The sequence below is a fragment of the Cavia porcellus genome, unplaced genomic scaffold (genome assembly GCF_034190915.1).
Source record: "Cavia porcellus strain 051 isolate PalLab524CR breed Dunkin Hartley unplaced genomic scaffold, mCavPor4.1 scaffold_11, whole genome shotgun sequence".
Taxonomy (NCBI): Eukaryota; Metazoa; Chordata; class Mammalia; order Rodentia; family Caviidae; genus Cavia; species Cavia porcellus.
Window position 1 is genome coordinate 883,627 of NW_026947494.1, and position 20,178 is coordinate 903,804.

Here is a 20,178-nt window from a genome sequence, read left to right on the forward strand (position 1 = left end):
GTCCTTCCTCCAGGGGCCTGACAGGGACCTCAAGGCCACCTCTCAGGAAGGCTCCAGAGGGTGGGGTAGAGGGTGGCCTGCGGGACTCTGAGACGCCTGCCTTTCCCACGATCACTGGTCAGCTGAGCGGGCTGAGATGCTGGCAGCCTCCGCCCCTTCCTGCCCCTGAGCAGCGCAGGAAGTCTGCTCAGCTCTACCGTGGGGTCACACAGGGACCCTGCCTATGCACAGAGGACACACAAAAGCATCCCGCACTGCGGCGCTCAGGACAAGCAGGCTTCTGGCCAGAGTAGTGCGGTGCCAGGAAGCAAATGGGTGACACTGAGAACCAGAAGCACCATGGCCCCTCGTGTCAGCAAGACCCTCCACCCAGCATTCTCTGCACAACTAAGCAACGTGGGGAGGGCCAGCCACCACAGTCTCTCCCCACTGCCCGGGCTCAGGAGGGGACAGAGTCCAGAACCCTGGCTGCTGCGCCCCTGCAAGCCAGAGAGGCTCTCTGGAGTGAGCCCCATCATGTTTCCTCCCCAACCACTGCCCTCACCAGATCCGTTTCTTCCACCAAAAATACCCTTTGGTTCACAGCTGCAGCTACCCAATGCCATCGGCCTGTGTGAGGCACATGGAGATGGAGGTGGGGGGCCTGATGCTGTGGCACACACACCTAGCCTCTGGGCCAGGTCAAGACGAGCGGAAACCCCTGAGGAGGCCATAGGCAGTGCCCTCACATTCACCCCAGCTGAGCAGTGCCACCTACCCTCTGGTTCAGGGAGGGGCTCAAATGCTTGGTCTGGAAACAGAAAAGCTCGGGGACATGGGCTGACTGGGGCAAGGCCTCCAGAACTAAAGGGACGTGCTACTGCCAGCATATGGAGGAATAGGACCTGGTCACCCCACAGGGCCAGCAGGCATCCTCTTTCCCCCAACTCTCGGGGTGCTCAGGCTGATGGGCTGGATAGACACCTGCTCGACAGCATTTTAAATCTGACACTTACACAGCCCAGAGTTCAGGGAGCATAAGAGACGCCCAGCTTGCTGCCCTAAAGATGCAGGCACTGAATACACAGCATGACCAGAAGTCCACAAGCTAGGGACAGGCCCACATACCACACGAAACGTGCTCACATGCTCTTACATGTGTGAGGCACATGACTCACAATCACACACATCGCTGACATGCAGCACATGCACACCACACAACAGTCACATGCACAGATGTGTGCTAGAGCCCATGTGTACACACTCACATGTACACAGCTTCGCACACACACCATGGTTGATTTGCACCCAGTACACATCTGCAGGAAGCCCCAGGTCCATGTCCCAGACTGTATTGCTCAGAGGAGAGGCCCAGGACACTATGGATCCAGGGACACAGCTCTGTGACTGGCACACAGTGAGGGGGTCCCAGACCTGCCTAGTGGACAAAGCCTAGTGGGGGTGTCAGGCCATGGAGGGGAGACAGACCCAGTGCCTGGTGCTACTGCCCTCCAGGCTGAGACCAAGGTACAGACAGGCAGGGGGAGGAGTCTGGCCACTCCTGTGACAGTCCTGGCAGGGGCAGGAACACAAGGCTGATCCGGCCTGGCCGCCTGGATGCAGGGGCACTTGATCCTCCCCAGTGACTGGCAGATATAGCTCTGAGCCTCCCCAAGGGCAGTGGCTGAGCCGCCGGCGCCAGAGCCCACAGATGGAGACAAGAGATGTGCAGTCAGTGCTGCTCGGATGAACCAGCTGGAGAGACAGAGGCAGACAGAGCACGCAGGTCACCTCAACAGTCTCAGGGATGCTGCACCCTGAGGGCACAGGTGCTCAGGCAGTTAGGAACCTAGGCCCAGCAGCCACAGGATCTGTGGGACACAGCAGGACACTGGCCGGGTGCATGTGGCCCTGCCCCAGGCCGCTGCACAGGAGAGCATCCTGCGGCCTAACCACCTGGGGCACCCCATGCCCCTCCCGCAGGCCCCACGGACCCCTTCCCACCTCCCACAAAGACTGGACGGCACACCCTACATGGGACTCAGAGCACCATAAGCCAGAAAGGACCATTTCCATCCAGCCTTTGAGAAACGCACCATAGCAGGCTCACTGGGAACAAGCACTTGGGTGCCTGCCAACAGGCCCCAGAAACCCCAGATCCAGCTCTAACCCTGGACTCGGGACCCTGCTCCTGGCCTGCTCCCCAGCTCCAGCAGGGCAACCTCAAAGAGCAGCTGACTGATACTGCAACCAGCCTTGTTCCCCGCCTTGCAACAGCCCAGCCTGCCTCGAAAGTCCCAAGGATCCCAGACCCTGCCCCAGGCCACCTGGCCCTCTTGAGGACACCTGCTGCTGCCCACAGGGCCCTGCACTGTGCCAGTTCCTTGTCCCTGACAGGTCCACCCCCCCCCCCCCGCAGAGTCCTGTCCCCAGCACAGCCATCACTATGGAATGGCCTTTGTCCACTGGTCACGCCCTGCAGGGCCAGTTAATACTTCAGCTGAACTTTGAGCTCTGCCCTAGGTGAGCCCCGTGAAGGCCTTGGATGGTCACAGTCCAGTGGGAAAAACAGGGTCCGTCAGTCCAGGAGGAGCTACCGGGAGTCACAGTAGGCATCGTTCTGGAGTGTGTCCCCACAGTGAGCTGGAGGCCCAGCTGGCTGCTCAGAACGATGGTCCTGTGCCCAGTGGGAAAACACCGTGACAAAAGTCCACTGCTGAGCCAGGGCCAACACAGCTGAGACCCAGCAGGTACAACTCCTGCCAACACACTCTGACTACAGGAAGGATCTGAGGCGGCTGCACAGCTCTAAACAGGGGACACCTGGGGTCGCCTCCTCCAGGAAAGCCCAGCTGATGTCCAGCAGGCCACCCAGCCACAGAGGGTGGGCCAGACAGGACCATGTGACTCCCACTCCCAGACGGGGTGGGGAGGGCCTTCCAGGAGTCCAGCATCTGCCTATGCTCCCCACTTGGGTCCATGGCCCACGTCCCCAACACCAGTGACACATGAGCCCAGAGAAGTGGGTAAACACGCTAAGGTCACACAACACTGCAGCTGCTCTGCATCAGGCACTGTCCCTCTGGGCGAAGCCTCCTTTCCTGAGGTGCCCTGCGTGTCCCACCACATACACACCCACTCTCAGACCTTGCCACCGACTTCCCCACTGCCTGGGCACCCCGGCAGGGCCCCAGGACTTGTCACAAGGCGAAGGCACAGCTGCTGTACTGGAGGCTCTGGGAACCTGACTCACCCTCACCCTGGTGCCACGTGAAGGCTCCTGCTGTCCCTGCACAGAAGGGGAACCATGAGGGACACAGCCTAGAACCATGCCCCAGAATGGGCAGTAGCTGTGGAGACCAGCACCTGCCAGGCACTCTTAGTGGCTGCTCACTGATCCAGCACACATCTGGCTAGTGGGGGACACTAGGGGCCAGTCAGAGGCTCTTCCCACAGCTGGGACAGACTCAGACCCAGGTGCAAGGCAGGTGACCCAGCCACTCACTGAACACAGGAAGAGAAAGGACCAACGTCACACACCACCTCGTGACCGGCCTTCCTCCACCCCCAAGGCAGGCACGCACTGGCACCCTCCCACTCACACAGGAGCTCCTCCAGACAATCTGACCGCCTACTTCCCAGGGCAGGGCCCGTCGCTTAGAGACAGGAGGGACAGCCACTGCTCCAGCGGCTACCTGCTTTCTGTGCAAACTTTGTTTCCATTTGGTTTTCCCTATTTGCAGTACTTTAGATCAAAGCTACAGCACTTCTGCACTGAGCTGTAGCTCCAGCCCTTTGTATTTTGAGACAGGGCCTAAATCAGCCAGGTTGATGGCAAACTTGCCATCCTCCTGACTCAGCCTCCTGAGCAGCTGGGATTTACAGAAGTGTACCATTGTGTCCACTTTGGGTGGGTTTTGTTTTGCAGCTCTGGGGCTCAAACCCAGGCTTGTGTGTGCCAGACAAGCACTGGACACTGAGTGGCACATCCCACTCCTCTGGTTCCAAGATAGGAACCCAGTCAAGGTCATGCCCTCATGCTCCGCTCACTAAACGCCACACACCACCTGCCACGGACACCTGGGACCTCACTGCCTGCCTCCAAGGACTGCTCACTAGATGACGTCCAGGGTTCACACCTCACCTGTCCCTCTCGGGTGGCCTGCAGTGTCACTGGGCCACATCCTATCCTGAAACCCAAGATGGCTGTTGCCACTTTCTGTCCTTCTTCAGCAGGATGGGTGGCACCCGGAAGTGCGGCTCCTGAGGTTTCCTTCAGTCGCAGTATCGAGGACGGAGCTCAGCAGTGCCCACCACTGAGCTTCGACCCAGCCCTGTCCGTTTGGAGACAGACTCTCCCTAGGTCATCCAGTCAGGACTCGAACTTTTGATCTTCCTGCCTCAGCCTCCCAAGTGCTGGGATGACAGGCCTGTGCCACCACACCAGGCTCACGGTCCACTTCTTAACTGAACTGTTCCCTGAACCCCACATCTCGGTGGTGGCCGAGACCATTTGGTACAGCACCTACAAGGCTAACACAGAGCAGTGCCACTGCCCACCTACACCAGTCAGCTGGACAGGGCAAAGGTGACCCAGGACTGCCCAGCCAGTGTCAGGGAGGGGTCAGGGAACCCACACGTGACGAGCACCAGTTCACAACACAGCACAAATCATGGAAAAGGAATCTACAAGGAGAAACTACAACCACACCCAGGCAGCACCACCCCAGGGTGAAGCCTGAGGTCAGGGGTCCCAGGGAGATAGACCCCCAACCTCACAGGCAGCCAACCAGGCCCAAGTCTCGAGAGAGGTCCCTCACTCAGGTGGCTTTCCTTGCTCACTGAGAACCTGGATATGAGAATTCCAGAGAAATCTCACACCCTTACATGGAAATGAGACCTGGAGAATGCCGTGTGGACAGGCATGGTGCAGTCCCAGGGTGGGGAGGTGGCAGGGGTGGGGTCTGCAGGCAGCAGAGTGGGGGTTCCCATCAGACACCCCCGAGGCTGAAGCTGCAGGCCCTGACAGTCACCGCAGCAGGGCCAGTTCAAGGTCAGAGCGCAGCCTAGAGCAAATGCAGACAGGACCACAGGACAGGACTACAGCAGAGGCCGGATGCACTTTCTTCAGACCTGCCGCCTACAGGTCAGACAGGAAGGGGCCAAACAGCCACGCCTGCTCCTAGTGCCCTGGGGCTCCAGCCCAGGCAGCCCCTGGGCAGGCTGAACAGCCCAAACTTGGCAGGCCCAGGCTCTCTCTCTGGACCCTGAGTCCATCTGCTCAGCAGGCTGGGGTGGCCCAGGAGGCAAACACCACCACAGTGCTCTTTTGTGACACACCAGGGATAGGACTGGGACCCATCATGACACACTAAAGTCACTGTCATCAGGTAAATCTGACCCTGTCCCAGGCCACACTCAACCACCCTTGGAAGATGCTCTGGCCTGGCTCTGCCCAGACTCTCTGGGACCTCCCTCTATGAAACCAGGCCTGCAGAGCCTTCCCCAGCTGGGCCCTTCACTCTGGCCACAGAGTATCTCCACAGCTGCAGAGGGCTAACAGCTCTTGTGACAAAGGAGGATGACGGCAGCACACCAAGCCCTCAGGGCACAGCAGAGACTCTGCAAAAACTTCCTCCATGGGGAGCTGAGTGTGCAAGGCCTGCACCAACTCTGCCACAGTTGGTGCAGGGCTTGCACACTCAGCCACATTCCCTAAGATCAGCTCACAGCATTGGGGGACCCTGAGAATGTGCAGGAGCCCCATGCTGGCACTCTTCCACCACGCCATGCACAAAGGAAGATTCCTAGAGACTCCCCCAGGAACAAAGTGGGAGGCAAGTGGGCTGGGCAAAGCGTTCACCTTCCTGGACACACTGACACCCTGAGTTAGGGTACAGCTCAAGGCCCCCGGACTGAGCTAGACTAGGTCTGAAGCTAAGAGTTTATCTAGGCCCCATGTAGAGCAAAGGCCAGGCCTGGTCTCATGGCCACAGCCAGAAGGCTGCCCCAAGACACTGCAAGCAGAAGACTGGATGGCACCTCAGTTGGCATTAAGGGCCACCCAGGTAGGTGGCTAACCCCTAAAGATACATGCTGAGCGCTCCTAGCGAGCGCCCCTGGCTTGTATCAAAAGGTTCTCAATAGCTACAAAGAGCAGGCGCAGGGCCTTGTCTGCCCAGGCAGTAAGCAACAAAAGGCAAGGCCGGCTGAGGAGTGACCGCGCCTCTTTCCTCCTTCCTGGGGCAGGGCCTGCGGCTATGTGTGAGATGGGCATCGAGGCCCTTCTCAGCAGCTCCAGAAAGGGGAACCCTAGGGATGATGCCCAGCGCGAGGTGACCAGCCCTCTACAGAAGGATGCTGGGGTCTCCGGCTGGTGGTGGGAGCCTGCTGCGGGGCCAGGCCGGCCTACTCCGCGGAAAGCGAAAGTGCCCCGAAGAGAGCCGACTAGGGAACAAAGAGCTGCAGAGGGCGCGGGCGCAGACTAGCGCCCTTCTCGTGACCCTGGGGAGTCCCGGCCGGGATGGTGCGCGGGACGGTGCTCCTGGGAGACTGCCCCGCGGCCCGGGCTGGCAGTTAAGTGGAGTAGCCTGGGACAGCGCCTGGGCCGCTTAAGAGCCACTGGGGCCCAGGTTACCCCACGGCGCCACGCAGCTCTGCGCCTCCCGTCCAAGCCCAGGAAAGGAAGCGCTGCCGGGCCGGCGCCAGGGGCAAGCTGGTATGCCTCTCACCCGGAACTCCGTAGAGTGGAGCGGGGCGCCCCAACGTCGGGCACGCCACCAGAGTCACCCCATCCCCAGGCACGCCACGGTGGGTCACCCCAGCCCCATCCGCCACCACGACCGCCCGCGCAGGTGCCGCGCTCACCCGAGTTGGGGCGCTCGCACTCGACGCCTGGGGGGATCCCCGGCGCCTCGGTGCGCTCGGCTGCATCGTCCCCGGATCCGTCCCCATCAACGCCGGCGCGCGCCTCCACGGGCACCACGGTAAAGTTGGTGGGCATGGCGCGAACGCCGGCTGCCCCGCCGCGGACTCGGCGCTAGACTGCGCGCGGGGCGGGGTTCGCCGGGCCGCCCACGTGACCGCACCTGCCCGCCCCGCACCGCCCAAAAGTTGGCCGGCGGGCGGGAAGGGGCGGGGCGGCGCTGCAGGAAGGTTCCCTGCTGGGGCCGCCGTGGGCCACGCCCCTGTCTTCAGGCCACGCCCTGAAGGCCGCGGGCCACGCCCAGTCCCCGGGTCACGCTCCTGCCCTAGGCCACGCCACCCGCCGCCCGAGGACACGCCCATCCCGTAGGTCCTCACGCCCTCGAACACGCCCCCAGCCTGAGGACCCGCGGCGGCGAGGCTAGGAAGTGAGGCACGTAGCGCCGCGCCCAGCGCTCGCTTAGCCTGGGGGCCGGGGTTCAGGAACCATCAGGGCGAGGTTGCAGGGCTCAGCGACACCCCGGGGGACTCGCCTTATCCTGCTGTGCCCCAAACCTCAAATGCCGCCTCAAACGCCGGAAGGGAAGGGCGCCACCGCCTGGCACCGTCCGCGCGAGACTAGGCAGGAGCGCGACGGCGCACGACAGATCCAGGATACCTGTGCGCAGGGCTTTCGGACCCGGCCCGGAGGAGCAGCCGTCCGTGCACAGGCTAGTTGCCGGGCAGCTGCTCTACACGGCGCAGAGGGCGCTTTGTCCCCACTGGGTCTAGCTGTCACCGGGGTACCCGCGGGTGGAGGGGCGCCCACCTTCTGGAACAGTGTCCTGTCCTGGGCTGCCCTACAGAAAGACCTGGACACCACCAACAAGTAGGAAGCAGGCGCGCCCACCAGGGCAGGCAGCAAACGACTGCCCCTGCGGGTTTAGCCAAGAACGGGCACAGAGGGGACCCCAGGGTGGAAGGGTCGGTGAGCCCGCTGCCCTCTGCGTCCCCACGTCCCTCTGCGCCGCGCCGCGGCCCTGCAAGGCCAGAGCTTGGAGCCACCTGGGCACATTAGCAGCCAGGCGCTCACCGGCAGGAGAAAAGGGAAAATGGGGGGGTCGAGGCCAGGGTCATTTGCCAGATGGGAAGGGTCTCCCTGCCCCAAGATTAGAGAATCTTCCTGCCAAGGCCCACAGGCTGGGGTCAACTCTACTAGTCACTCCAAGGCCCCTGGGCTGGGTGCGTCCACCTGGAGCCCAGGTTCGCCAGAACTTTCTTCCAGCTTCTCCCACTCTTCACCACTTCTCACTGGGGATTGAACCCGGGGTCTCCATGCTTAGTCACCCTCCACCCCCCAGAATCTTGCTAAGTTGCCCAGGCTTAACTTGAATTTGTGATCCTCCTGCCTCAGCCTCCTCCCAGAGTGCTGGGATCTCAGCTCTGCACCACCCCCACACACCACTCTATAGCTGGGTTTCAAATGGGCATCTCTGGCCTGTTCCCTGAACAGCCCTCCATCTTGGCAGTTTTCTTGTCCTCGCCCTATGTGTACGCACACGCACACACACATGGAGCCTACCGAGGCCCCAGCTCTGGCTGCTGGCTGCACAGGCCTCAGGCATCTGCATTCCTGAAATGGTGTCTCACTCAGCAGGATGTAAGCTGTTCAGGTCACAGGTTCCTGGGGCTTGCAGAACTGTGTCAGAGTATGAGTTCACTCGGGCGACCCTGCGGTAGTGGTTCTGTCTGCTCATTCGCACCCAGGGGTCAGCCAGGAGGTCAGCCATCTCCCCACCGCCACCACCGTCCTTCCCATGCACTGCTGTCTTTGCCTGGCCATCGGAAGCCTCTCCAGCCTGGAATGTGACCAGGTCACTTCTGGTGGCCGTTGGGCCATGTGGCCAGCACAGCCCAGGGAGCCTGGGACTTCGGTGCCAGCTGGTGGTCGTGGGTGCAGGGTGCAAACCCAGCACCCTGCCTGTGACCCAGACATGGAGTTTCTGCCTGGCTCAGGAGGACATGGTGCCTCAACTTCCAGGTTGGAGGCCACCTGTGCTGCGCTGGAATGTGGGCACAGACCCAAGGTGGTGGGTCTGCAGAGCAGAACAGCAAATTTCCAGCCTATTCCAAGCCAGTAGGGACCTAGTGCCTCTGCCTTCCTGCTAGGGCTGCAGCTACCCTGGGGGACCGGGGTGGAGACCACTACGAAGCACTCTGAGCAGGATTTAAAATTAACCAGCTGGCTTTATGTGAGTCCAAGGCCTAGACCACCTGTCTGGAGACTGGCAGGGACTCAGTAAGTGAAACTCTATTGGTTGCTGGTCATGGCTGAGGCCTATAGTGGCCTGTGATGCCTGCTGCCTCCAAGGACAGGAGAAGGCCACAGCTGAGGATGCCTGACTCCCACCCCAGTTAACTAAAGACTGCAGCTGTAGGCGTCTCACTCCTGCATGAAAGTCAACCTGCAGACTTTATCCTAAGATACTTCTCCTAAATTAATGTAGCCTGTTACTTGGGAAAGTCTTTGAACCACTCCTGCTCTACTCTAACCCCTGATCTTGTTTGAAAACCAAACCCAGAGAAGTTCCTTGTCTAAGCTACAGGAGAATCTCGAATTCTAAAGAGGGTTTTGAGCCTCCTGGAGCCCTGAAATCACATCACTTGTCTCATTTATTTAGGCCTTCACCATCCACTCGTTTGGGCCGACTGATCAGTCGGCCACCAGCAGGTGCTGTTTTGGCCTCGCTATGCACCTCCAGTGGAGAAGGGTGTAGGGTGGAGAGCTTCCGAGAAGGCCAGGTTACAGGAGGCAGGAACACTCACTTCTCACTGGACACTGTCTACCAGCTCTGTGCACAGCTCTGCAGCACCTAGGTTCACATGCCTGGGCCTGGGGCCTCCTGCAGAAGCCGCCTACTCCCTTGCCCTGAACTTGACAGTGGGGCTCCCAGGACTCTGGCCAGCTGCCCTTGGACCCCAGAAGGCTGAGCCCTCCTGAGAGGCCACAGGAGATGAAGTGGTGGGAAGGAGAGGAGAAGGGGGAAGAGGGAAGGAGGAAGAAGGGGAAGGGAAAAGGGAAAGGAGAGGAGGGAGGGGAGGAGGACAGGGGAGAAGGGAGGGGAAGGGCAAAAGGAAAGGGGAGGGGAGGAGAGGATGGAGGGGGAAGTGGAGGACATGCCCAGCTGAGCTGCCCAAGGGACCAGGGGCAGGGCAGGAAGCGTGAAAGAGAGGCTGGAAGGCGGCTGCAGGCACAGGGCCATGGGGAAGCAGCCTAAGAAATGGGGCACCACGCTGACTCCACAGCTTGTAGAAGAGAAGCCTGGGTCACTTAGCCCCGGACCCTGACCCAAGCCCCAAGTCTCCTCCAGATCTCCAGGTTCCAGGTCCCTCCTGCTCCTGGCATCAGGAGATCAGGCTATTTTTATTTTGGACACAGCCTCTATCAACAGGAAAGGACAAACAGCCAGTCTATGTTAAATCTCACAGTGGTGAGGGAACAGGAGTTCCCCTCAGGCCGGGTGCTGCCTGAGCAGAGCCCCAGATGGCCATGCCAACCCGGGGGACCCTCCGTGCGGGTGGAAATCTCTCCTTGCATGGCAGCCATGAGCCCTGAGCAATGAGCTGTCCCTTGGGCAGGGCCAGCCATAGTCAAGGTCACTCTTTTGTGGGTGGTGTGACTGGAGGCCCAGGCTCATCCCACCACTGTGAGAATGAAGGCAAAAGATACCTACTCACTTGGACTGCTGGTGCATTTTTAAATTGAGGGTTTCCCCTCTGGATACTGTGAATGACTCTTCTTCCACCCCGCAAGCAAGTGTGAGGCGAACGGCTTAGGTGTGCACACTCAAGGAAGGCAGTGTTTGAAGTGCTCCACCCTGGGGAGGAGGGATGAGCCACCTTGAGGTGGGGTCTGCAGCAGGGACAGAGGCCCCAGCCCCTGTCTGTGTTTGTCACACATCCCAGCTGGGTCCAGACAAAAATACCTCCCAATCATTTCAATGCTCATAGCTGCCACCAGAAAGACAAGCAGGCCACCCTCAGCGCCTGCGGCATGATCCCTGTCCTATTATTACCCAGTGCAGATAAGGGGACCCTGAGGCTGGCCATAAAGGTCAGTCGGCAGGAGGCCACTGGGGGGTGGTCAGCTTTCCCGGTCCAGCAGCAGGAGCTGCTGGGTTGCAGAGAGGGGACACAGGCCACCCTGCTCCCAGCGCCCTTGACACGGGCTCCCAGCCCAGAGGCACAGGACACTCCTCTCAGGCTGGCAGCGTCCCCTGGGTCCTCGGGGGAGACACAAACCCCCAGTGTAGGTGCGTCTGCGAGGTGTGCTCCACACAAGCTTCTACTCCTCAAACTCCGCCTGGCAAACCGAACTGAAATCCAGCCCCTTCCCGAAATCTTCTAGTCCCTTGAGAGAGAAGAGGAAGTGTGTCTCATTTCCGTACTCAAACCTTTACATGCTGGGCTGGGACCCTGCGGCAGGAGCCAGATAAAGGCTGCACTGGAAACCGCTTTTTCAGTGCAAACACAAGGTGTTAATTTCTATGTCCTTGGGGTGATGTCTTAAAAATGCCTTTTCAAGATAAGCTTTGACTGCCACTGAACTCCACCAATACAACATGGCGCTCACATCCCCAAATCCACCCCCCACCCCAGCTCCAAGTCAGCCCCCAGCACAAAGCCAGATCCCTCCTAGGAGGCGGAAGCCACCAGCCAGGGAAATCTGGACAAAGCCTTTCAAAAGCAGAGCTGCAGGGGCGTGGGTCTGGTGAGACCCTGAGTAAGGCTGAAGGCAGCTGCCTGACTGCAGTGAGCATGCATCTTCAAAGAGAGCAGAGGGAAGGTGGCCCCACAGCTCCCTCCTTAGCTGGCCCAGGGGCTCAACGCACAAGAAGGTGGCCGGACACCATGTGCTGCCTATTTCAAAATGCTAGAAGCACTTGGAATGTTCTCCCACAAAGAAGTGACAGGCACTGGAGAAAATCGATACACATATCCCAATTTAAAGATGACAGATTATATACTGGTGACAAAACATCTCACAGCACCCATTAATGTGTATAACTTTAGCCTGTCTTGGTTTAGTGAATTTAATTAAAACAAAAGCAGAAAGATGCCAGGCGTGTGGCACACGGCTATAATCCTAGCACTTGGAAGGCTGAGGCAGGACGACTGCCACAAGTTCAAGGCCAGTGCGCTCCAACAGCTTCCCAGGAAAGAATCATAGAGAACGTGATCTCTGATGGCCAAGGAAGAGAGTGAAAAATCAGCCTCAGAAAGTCAACAGAAAACCTCACAGACCTTGGAAGTTAAGCGGCATGTTCTAAGGGCTGAATGTGCTAAAAAGCCCAAACTGAAAGCCAACACTACCTTGACTAAATTAGAAGAACCTACAATTAAAGCTGTGCTTAGGGGAAACCCATCCCCTTAGATCCTGAAAAAATTATACACAGCACAGTAGGCTGAACTGTGTCCCCCAGATTAGGTGTAGAAGCCAAGCCCCAGGCACCTGGGGATGGATTCGATTGGAGACAGGTCTTTGTGAGTGTGCTGGTTAGTTTAAAACAGGGAAACCCTTACACTGGCAGAGGGTGACCCTAACATGGGTGTGGAGCTGCGGACATGGGGCAGAGGTGGAGACAGAGGCCAGAGTGATGTGACCACAGTCTAGGGACGCCTGAGTCACCCGAGAGGAGGAAGAATTACAGAAGCTGAGATGGAAGCTAAGTCACACGTAGAGCCAGAAGCCCCGGGGTCCCGGGAAGGCTCCTAGGCACTGAGGAACACCACCCAGCTAAGTCACACGTAGAGCCCGAAGCCCCGGGGTCCCGGAAGGCTCCTAGGCACTGAGGAACACCACCCAGGACAGTGACCCTCTCGGGTCTGCTCCGCTTTGCAGTTGTCCCTTGAAGTTATTTTCTGTTTTTCCCCTTTGTTCAGAGCTGTGAATCCTACAAGGGCTGCCCGACATGCTGGCCACTGTAGGTGGACATGGCAGGGGAAGGGGATGGGTGGACGGGGCCCAGGGCCCCTAGCAGTCACCTTCCTCTGACTTTGCAGAGCCCAGGACTTCTGACAGCCTCCAGATAACATCTGAGCATGGCCAGGGACTCGATTGCTCTCCTAGCTCTTAATTAAAGGCGGGATAATGTTTCGCTTGAGGGAAGTGATGTGTTTTCTAAAGCATTACTGAGATAGCCCAAGAAACGCAAGGCCACTGCCATCTTGAGAACAGCCCTGGATCACGAGGCCCCGCCCAGCGCAGGCCTTCCCCCTGCTGTCCTCTCTGCCCCCAGGGCCCTTTGTGTACCTGTGTCCCCCGAGATGGCCTTTGTTTTGGAGTAGCAGCCCCTCATCTTCCCAGGTTCCAGCATTGGATGAACTCATTTCCTTCCCACCAATTTGGGAATGTGGCTTGGGCGTGGCAACGAGCTCTTCCAAAAAACCAGAAACGCAGGTATCAGACAGGATCTGTTGTCCAGGAACTGAGAGGTGAAGCCTCGCTCACACAACAGGGGCGCATGCGCATGCCTGTCAGTGTGTGAAGTGTACCCTCCTGGCGTCAGCCATCAGCCCTCTCAGAACCATGCCCGTAAACACAGCCCTCACCACAGGGGCTGCCTAAGAGACCTAAAGCCACCTGGGGCTCTGGGGCCATCAGGGGCCATTCCAGGCTAAGAAGAGCCACCGGCCTCGGGCTAAGATGCTGCTGCAAAAAATAGTTTATTTGGTTAGCTTATGGCTAAGGCAGCGACCCGCGGAAGGACTAGGCCTAGAGTGGGGTTAGTGGCCTTACTGAGAAAAATAAGCACAGACAGCGAACTAGGACGTGGACAGTGGACTTCCTCAGGCAGCATGGACTGCAGCCCACCCCTTACAAAGGAGGTGCTGCACCCCCCACTAAGTTAATGAATTTGAAAGGAATTAAAATGCAAATTAACCAGTTCCTTCTGAGATCCCAGTCTCCTGTAAGCCCTACCTATGGAAGAACCATGCTAAAAGCCTGAGTCCCAACTGGTCATTCTGAATCCACAGAGCCGCCTCTGATGGGTGGCCACAGAACAATCAAGCAATTCCTGTGCTCTGGAACCCCTTTTTCCAAAAAAAACTCTCCTAGGCGCCGCCTTTGGTTCACAACTTCGTTCTCTGGTGTTTGTGGGACGGCAAGCCTGGCACACAGTGCTACTGCCGACCTCCAGCACCTCCTCAAACAGGGCACCTGCACACATGTGAGCAAACAGCACGCCCAGGTCCCCACGATGCCCTGTGGCAGGCCACTGGGAGCCAGCTGCTCCCTAAACAGTGCAGCCACTGACCTACTGCCAGGACCCCATTTCTCAATGCAGTTCAGCAACACACAGGAACTGCCTGGAACAGCACTCGTTGGATTCCAGTCCATCTGTGGGTGACTCTCCCATGGCCCCTTCAAGGTGGCAGACCAGAACCCCCGCATTTCCCAGAAGCTGTGCGTCTGCTGCTGTGTCCATGGCCCGTAGGTCCCTGGGGGCTGGCTGTGATGGCCTCTGCCCATCTGGGCAGCAGCTGGGGCTAGGTCTGAGCGCAAGTGGATGAGGGTGAGTATGCCACAGTCCTCTCTCTCCCTACTTGGGCTCCTTGCTCTTCAGTATGCTTGTGGATTCTGTGTCCACAAAGCAGGAAGCCCTGGGACCTCAGATGAGGGTACTCCGGGCCAAGTCTCCACAGACCCTGTGTGGCTGCCTGCCTCACTTGTGAGTTGAGGAGAAAGGGGAGCCACGAATGTGCAGAAGGTTCCAGACACTTGTTCCAGCTCCTGCAAAACCAGTGGCCACCACAGGCCTGGAGAGGCCACGGAGGCTCCTATACCACATTGCCCCCCGCCCTCACTGAGGAAGCCCAAGCCTGGGGCAGGGCCTCTAACAACCCAGGCTGGGCAGCCTGCTCCTGGTAGGGTCCATACCTGTGCTCCACACCCCAAGACAGCTGCAAGTCCTTAAGCCTTGGCTCGCTCTAGGTCAGGCCACAGGTGCTCACTGTCCCCACGGTCCCCACTGTGTTCTAAGGCAGTCGGAAATGTTGGCTGTCAGAGGGCACCGCCGAGGGCATCAGGTGAGTCTCAGGCAGACAGCAAGTTCCTTTCCTGAAGTGTGCTGGAATCCAGACCCGGCTTAGCCTGAGTCATCTGTGTTGTCCAGAGGTCAGGTCGTCCTGCACCTGTGCTGCTATTTGCAGGTTTGACCACCTGCCCAGCGAGGGCAGATGGATAGATGCCCACAATGACCCCCATACTGCTGGCCCCCTATCCCTTACCAGCACATTTTCAAACACATAGACCTCTGGGACTCTGCCACTGGCTGGACAGGAGAAATGAGACAACATGCCAGGCCAGTCAGGATGCCCACAGGGTCCCTGGCAGGGCAGGAGGCTCACCCTGCCCACTTCTGGAGTTTCCTCTGCCTCCCACTGGGCTTCTGCAGAACCTCAGCACACAGCAGACGCCACGGCGTCTGGAGTCTGCATGGAGCGGAAATCCAACCTTTCCCCCAGCGTGCATGGTGAGAGCTCTCTGGCAGGCCTGGCCTCCATTTCAGCACCATAAAATAGATTTTAAAATTAAAATAAAAAGAAAGCCCCTGAGTGGATTTTAATCACTGAGAGATTGCCGTAGTGGAGCGCTGGGACTGCGGGCCAGCTGTGTGTGCCTAGCAGGTTAACAACGATGTGATTTAAAGGTGCTCCAAAGGCATTCACATCCATGCCATCCTCCCCCTCTCTCCAAGACTGGAACCAACCCCACTGTCCCACCCAGCCTCCCAAGGGGTCTCAAGCTCCAGGGCTCCTGCCTTGGCTTTCTCTGTTACAGGTACCAGACCACAGTGTGCAGTGCTGCAGACGCTGGGCAGGATGCTAGGATATGTCACCTGAGACCTAAGTGGGCTCACTCGATGGGCACCCACAGACCAGCCTGCATTCCTGGCAGTGAGGCCCCATGGTCTCCAGCAGAGCTGCAGACTTGCCCTCATGCACCGTGGAATGGGACCTCAGGGAAAAGACAGCCTCCCTGTCTACCCTGGATGGAGCAGGTTTGGTGTTGACATCAATTAGGACAAGCAAGAGCAGAGCCAGGAGACAGACACCTGGCACAGCTGTGTCCCAACTCTCTAGACATAGGACAATAGGGGACATGGCAGCTTGAACTCTGAAATGAGGCTGCTAGGGTCACAGGAAGAAGGGGCTTGTGACTCTCACACAGTGCAGGCTCCAGTTGAAACAGGAACTTCAAGGGGACTCCTGACCATCTGGCCCTGTCCACTGTGGCCAGCTGGTGGATGGGGAGGTGCCCACACAGCCCTCCCACAGGGCCACAGCCAATCTGCTTGACCCTGGGGATGGCCACACTCTACACTCCTTGTCCCCTCCTGCTGCTGGCACCTCAGAGGAGAACAAACTGTTGCACATTGGCTCTTGGAGCCCATTTCCTGTCCTGGGAGCCCCACTTCCTGTCCTAGGGCTGCCCATTGCCACTTCCTGTCCTGGGGCTGCCCTGTGGGCCCACGGGTCTTGATCCTGTGAAAAAGGAAGCTGATGGAAGCTCGTCAAGAGTGGCTTCATCTCTAAGCCAGCAATTCTCACCTGGGTTTCAGGCACCAATCACAGATGCCAGAACATGCTGGAACATGCTAGAACAAGCTTTGTCTGCACTGCTGCCCCCAGGCATCCCTAGTCCCTGAACATGGAGGTCCAGAAAGGGCTTTGCTATTGCTCAGCACACATAAGACTTGATGACTGAGACTTGGAGCTTCCTGTTGCAGGGGGTCCCAGGCAGTGGCTGGCTGGGACCTCAGTCCAAGTCTGTACCAGGCTCTGGCTGAACACCTTGGTTTCCAGGTCTAGGCTGCATTTGCAGGTTGGGAAGGACAGGGACGGTCCTCCAGTGGCCTCCCCATCATGCAAGAGCACTTGCAGGCTGGGCTACCTGGTGTAAGAGCCAAAACCTCGGGCTAAGGAAGCAACATCCCAGCTGGTATGTCCCCAGCACTGGACTCTATGCCCTCCCAGGTCCCAGAACAAGGACAGCCCCATGTACCAGTCCTGGTCACGCAGTGCTGTGAGCCCCTGGGCCTGGTGGGCACAAGTAATCAAAGAGCAGGGGTACAGCTGCCCAGTGTGGGTGGTATGCCCTCTCCCAGACTCCCAGCCCTAGGGAGCCAGGGCCAGCAACTGTATCAGCATGCTGGCATGTCCTGGCCACAGCTTGCCCAGGAAGGTAGCACTGCCAGTCGAGTGCTGTCTAGTCCAGGGGGACCAGAACACTCCCATCACCAGGCAACAGATAGAAGCACAGGAGCTTGGGCCCCAGGGAGGGCTCAGGTGGCAGCACAGGGGAAGCAGCAGACCAGGCAGAGGCAGCTATAAGGAGGGAGACTCCACCAGTACCAACGCAGGCCCTGGCAGGGAGGGACAGAGCCACACATTTCCACACGACAGGATTTGGACAGGGCTGCTGGGCGGGGACTGGAGCTGACTGCTGACCTCCCAAGAACACTTCCCTTGACTTGTGGGCAGAACCTACCCTGTGTCCTCACAGGGGTCCCCTGGACCCCCATCCTCTCCTTTCCTGTAAGGCCAAACCCCATGGGTGGCCCTCCTGATGACTTTCCAAGGCCCTGTCCACTCCCATCAGGGAACACAATTCAGCTCACAGTGTTCTCCATCATAGGGGAGCTGTCATCAGTGTCCAATCAGCACTGCTTCTCCACCAAGTAGGCACTGATGATACCACTGGTCCTGTCCACTGTGGCCAGCTGGTGGATGGGGAGGTGCCCACACAGCCCCTCCCACAGGGCCACAGCCAATCTGCTTGACCCTGGGGATGGCCACACTCTACACTCCTTGTCCCCTCCTGCTGCTGGCATCTCAGAGGAGAACAAACTGTTGCGCATTGGCTCTTGGAGCCCATTTCCTGTCCTGGGAGCCCCACTTCCTGTCCTAGGGCTGCGCTGATGCCACTCTGGGGTCCAGCACTCTCACTCCTACACATGCCCACCTTGCCCTGACCCACAAGCCATCCCAGGGCAGAATCACGGGAGCTCAGGTCAGGGTCAGGGTCAGGGTCAGGGTTAGTGCTAGAGATTGTGTCCAAGATTAAGGTTAAGTCTTAGGGTTAGGGGTTAGTGTTGGGGTTAAGCTTCAGGGCTATGTGTGAGGTGCTATGTTTAGGGTCCTCTGTAGTCAGTCCCATGCTTCTTGACACCTGTTCTTTGTTCTCACCTCTCTGGGACATGCTGGTCCCACACGTACTCATAGCGGCCACCGCCTGGGTGCAGTGGTTGGTCATCTCATGGTCTTAGGGCTGTTCCTGTGGCAGAAGCGTGGCTGGTATATGCGGCCTGTTGGGTGTGCCAAACCACTCTGCGAGCCTGGGAGCCTCCTGGGTCTCCTGGGGATCAGGCTGGTCATGGCAACCCTGCTTCTGAGTGTGAGCGCTGTCAGTGCAGATGCCCTTGGACGACAGGCCACCAGGCCCTGCTCCGTGTTCCAGGTGTCATCAACAGTGCTGTGGCAGGACAGGGGTTCAGCCAAGGGAGCACAAGGAGCCCCGAAACCTCTAACCCTGAAATACTGCCCAGTCACTTCACACTGGGCACTGTGCACAGTGCCCTGGAGGGGCCTGGGCAGGGCACATGGCTGGGCATGGAGATGCCCATAGCCTGCCATCTGCCTCCACGGCAGCCACAAGGTTATCTGGGAGCACCAAGTGGCACCGCCTGCCCGCCCGACATGCTGTGGAAAGCTGGGCCTCAGCAGTCTCTACACAGTGAAACCTGAGTGCAGGTTTCCACGGAGGCCACGCAGAGGAGTTTGTGGTGCTGGTCAGAGGGGTCTGGAAACCTCAAGAGCATGGGGCAGCAAAGAGGCCCAGCCCTGCCTGGGGCTTGAGGACCGCAGGCCACCCTGTGTGCTCACATTCTGTGTTTGGCTGATGATGTAATGACTCACTTCAAAACTCAGACAAAGGAAAAAGAATAAAAGCATTTTCAACGTGGAAAATGATTCTAACTTCCAATATGATCCTTTAGTTAGAAGAACTAAGGACTTTTAGAGCTAAAAGCATATTTATGAAAGTCACAGGACACAAAATCAACATGAAAAAAATAGCTTTTCTGGCAGGGGTTTAGCTCAGTGACATAAGCGCCTGCCTGGTAAGCACAAAGTCCTGAGTTTGATCATCGGTACCAAAAAACAAACAACAATGACAACAATAACAACAACAAAAACAAAGCTTTTCTATACACCAATGAAGAACTATCCAAGAAAGAAAGAAGGCAGTTCCATTCATGACAGCTCACAAACAGGCAGAACTATTGTTAACAGAATGGCCAGAGGAGCAAAAGCAATCCACAGATTCAAGGCAATGTCCATGAAAATATCGACAACATGCTTCACAAAACTAGAAAAAAGAAAGAATCCTAATTTCCTTTGGGAACACAAAAGACTCAGAAGAGCCAGAGCAATCCTAAGCAAGACATCTTAGTAAGTAGGAGGCATCGAGACACCTAATTTCAAATTGTACTACAAATCCATGGTAATAAAGACAGCATGATAACAGCACAAAAATAGACACACAGATCAGCGGAACAGAGTGGAGGACACAGAAACAAACCCACACAACTGTCACCGCCTGATCTGGACAAAGGAGCCAGCGTGGCACACTGGAGAAAAGGCAGCCTCTTCCCCAAGCAGGACCTCGAAAACTAGAAATCAAGTTGCCAAAAGCTGAAGCTAGATCCCTGAGGAAAATATCCATTCAAAACGGATTAGGGGTCTAGTTACAAGACCTGAAACTCTGAAACTCCTAAAAGAAAACACAGGGCAAACACTGAAGCCACAGGCTCCAGAAAGCCTTCCTGAGTGGGGCTCCAACCGCAAGGGGCAACACATGGAATCACCACAGATTGAAAAGCTTCTGCACAGCAGAAGAAGCAACCCACAGGACGGGCAGACTCTGCTAGCTCCTCTCCTGACACAAGCGGGGTGTTAAGAACATACAGAGAACCCCAAAGCACATCTCAATCAGTAAAAGGCAGATGAGTTGTACAAGCATTTCTCAAAAGAAGTACGACTGGCCCAGAAAGACAAGAAAAAAACGTTTGGGATCTTAGCCATTAGGGAAATGCAGATCAAAACTACCTGGAGATTGTATCTCACACCAGGCAGAATGGTTCTCATCAAGAATTAAAAACCAACAAATAACAGCCAGGATGAGGGGCAGAGGAGCGCTTGTCCCCGCTGTAAATCATCAGTACAGCCACT

The 20,178-nt window shown here is 57.7% G+C and overlaps 1 protein-coding gene across 6 annotated transcripts in view; it reads right to left on the reverse strand.

The window, feature by feature from the left end:
- The window catches only part of Slc12a7 (solute carrier family 12 member 7), a 54,871-nt gene that overhangs the window by 28,612 nt on the left and 6,081 nt on the right, over window positions 1-20,178 (reverse strand). Inside the window, exon 1 of one of the 6 annotated variants that reach the window (XM_063257917.1) lies at window positions 6,847-7,042. The exons of 4 other annotated variants lie outside the window; for them this stretch is intronic. In XM_063257917.1, coding sequence (XP_063113987.1) covers window positions 6,847-6,982 — 136 coding nt within the window. In that variant the 5' untranslated portion in view covers window positions 6,983-7,042. Of the gene's footprint in view, window positions 1-6,846; window positions 7,043-20,178 lie in introns of those variants that run through there. One more of the 6 variants, XM_003462111.5, reaches the window with a different exon arrangement.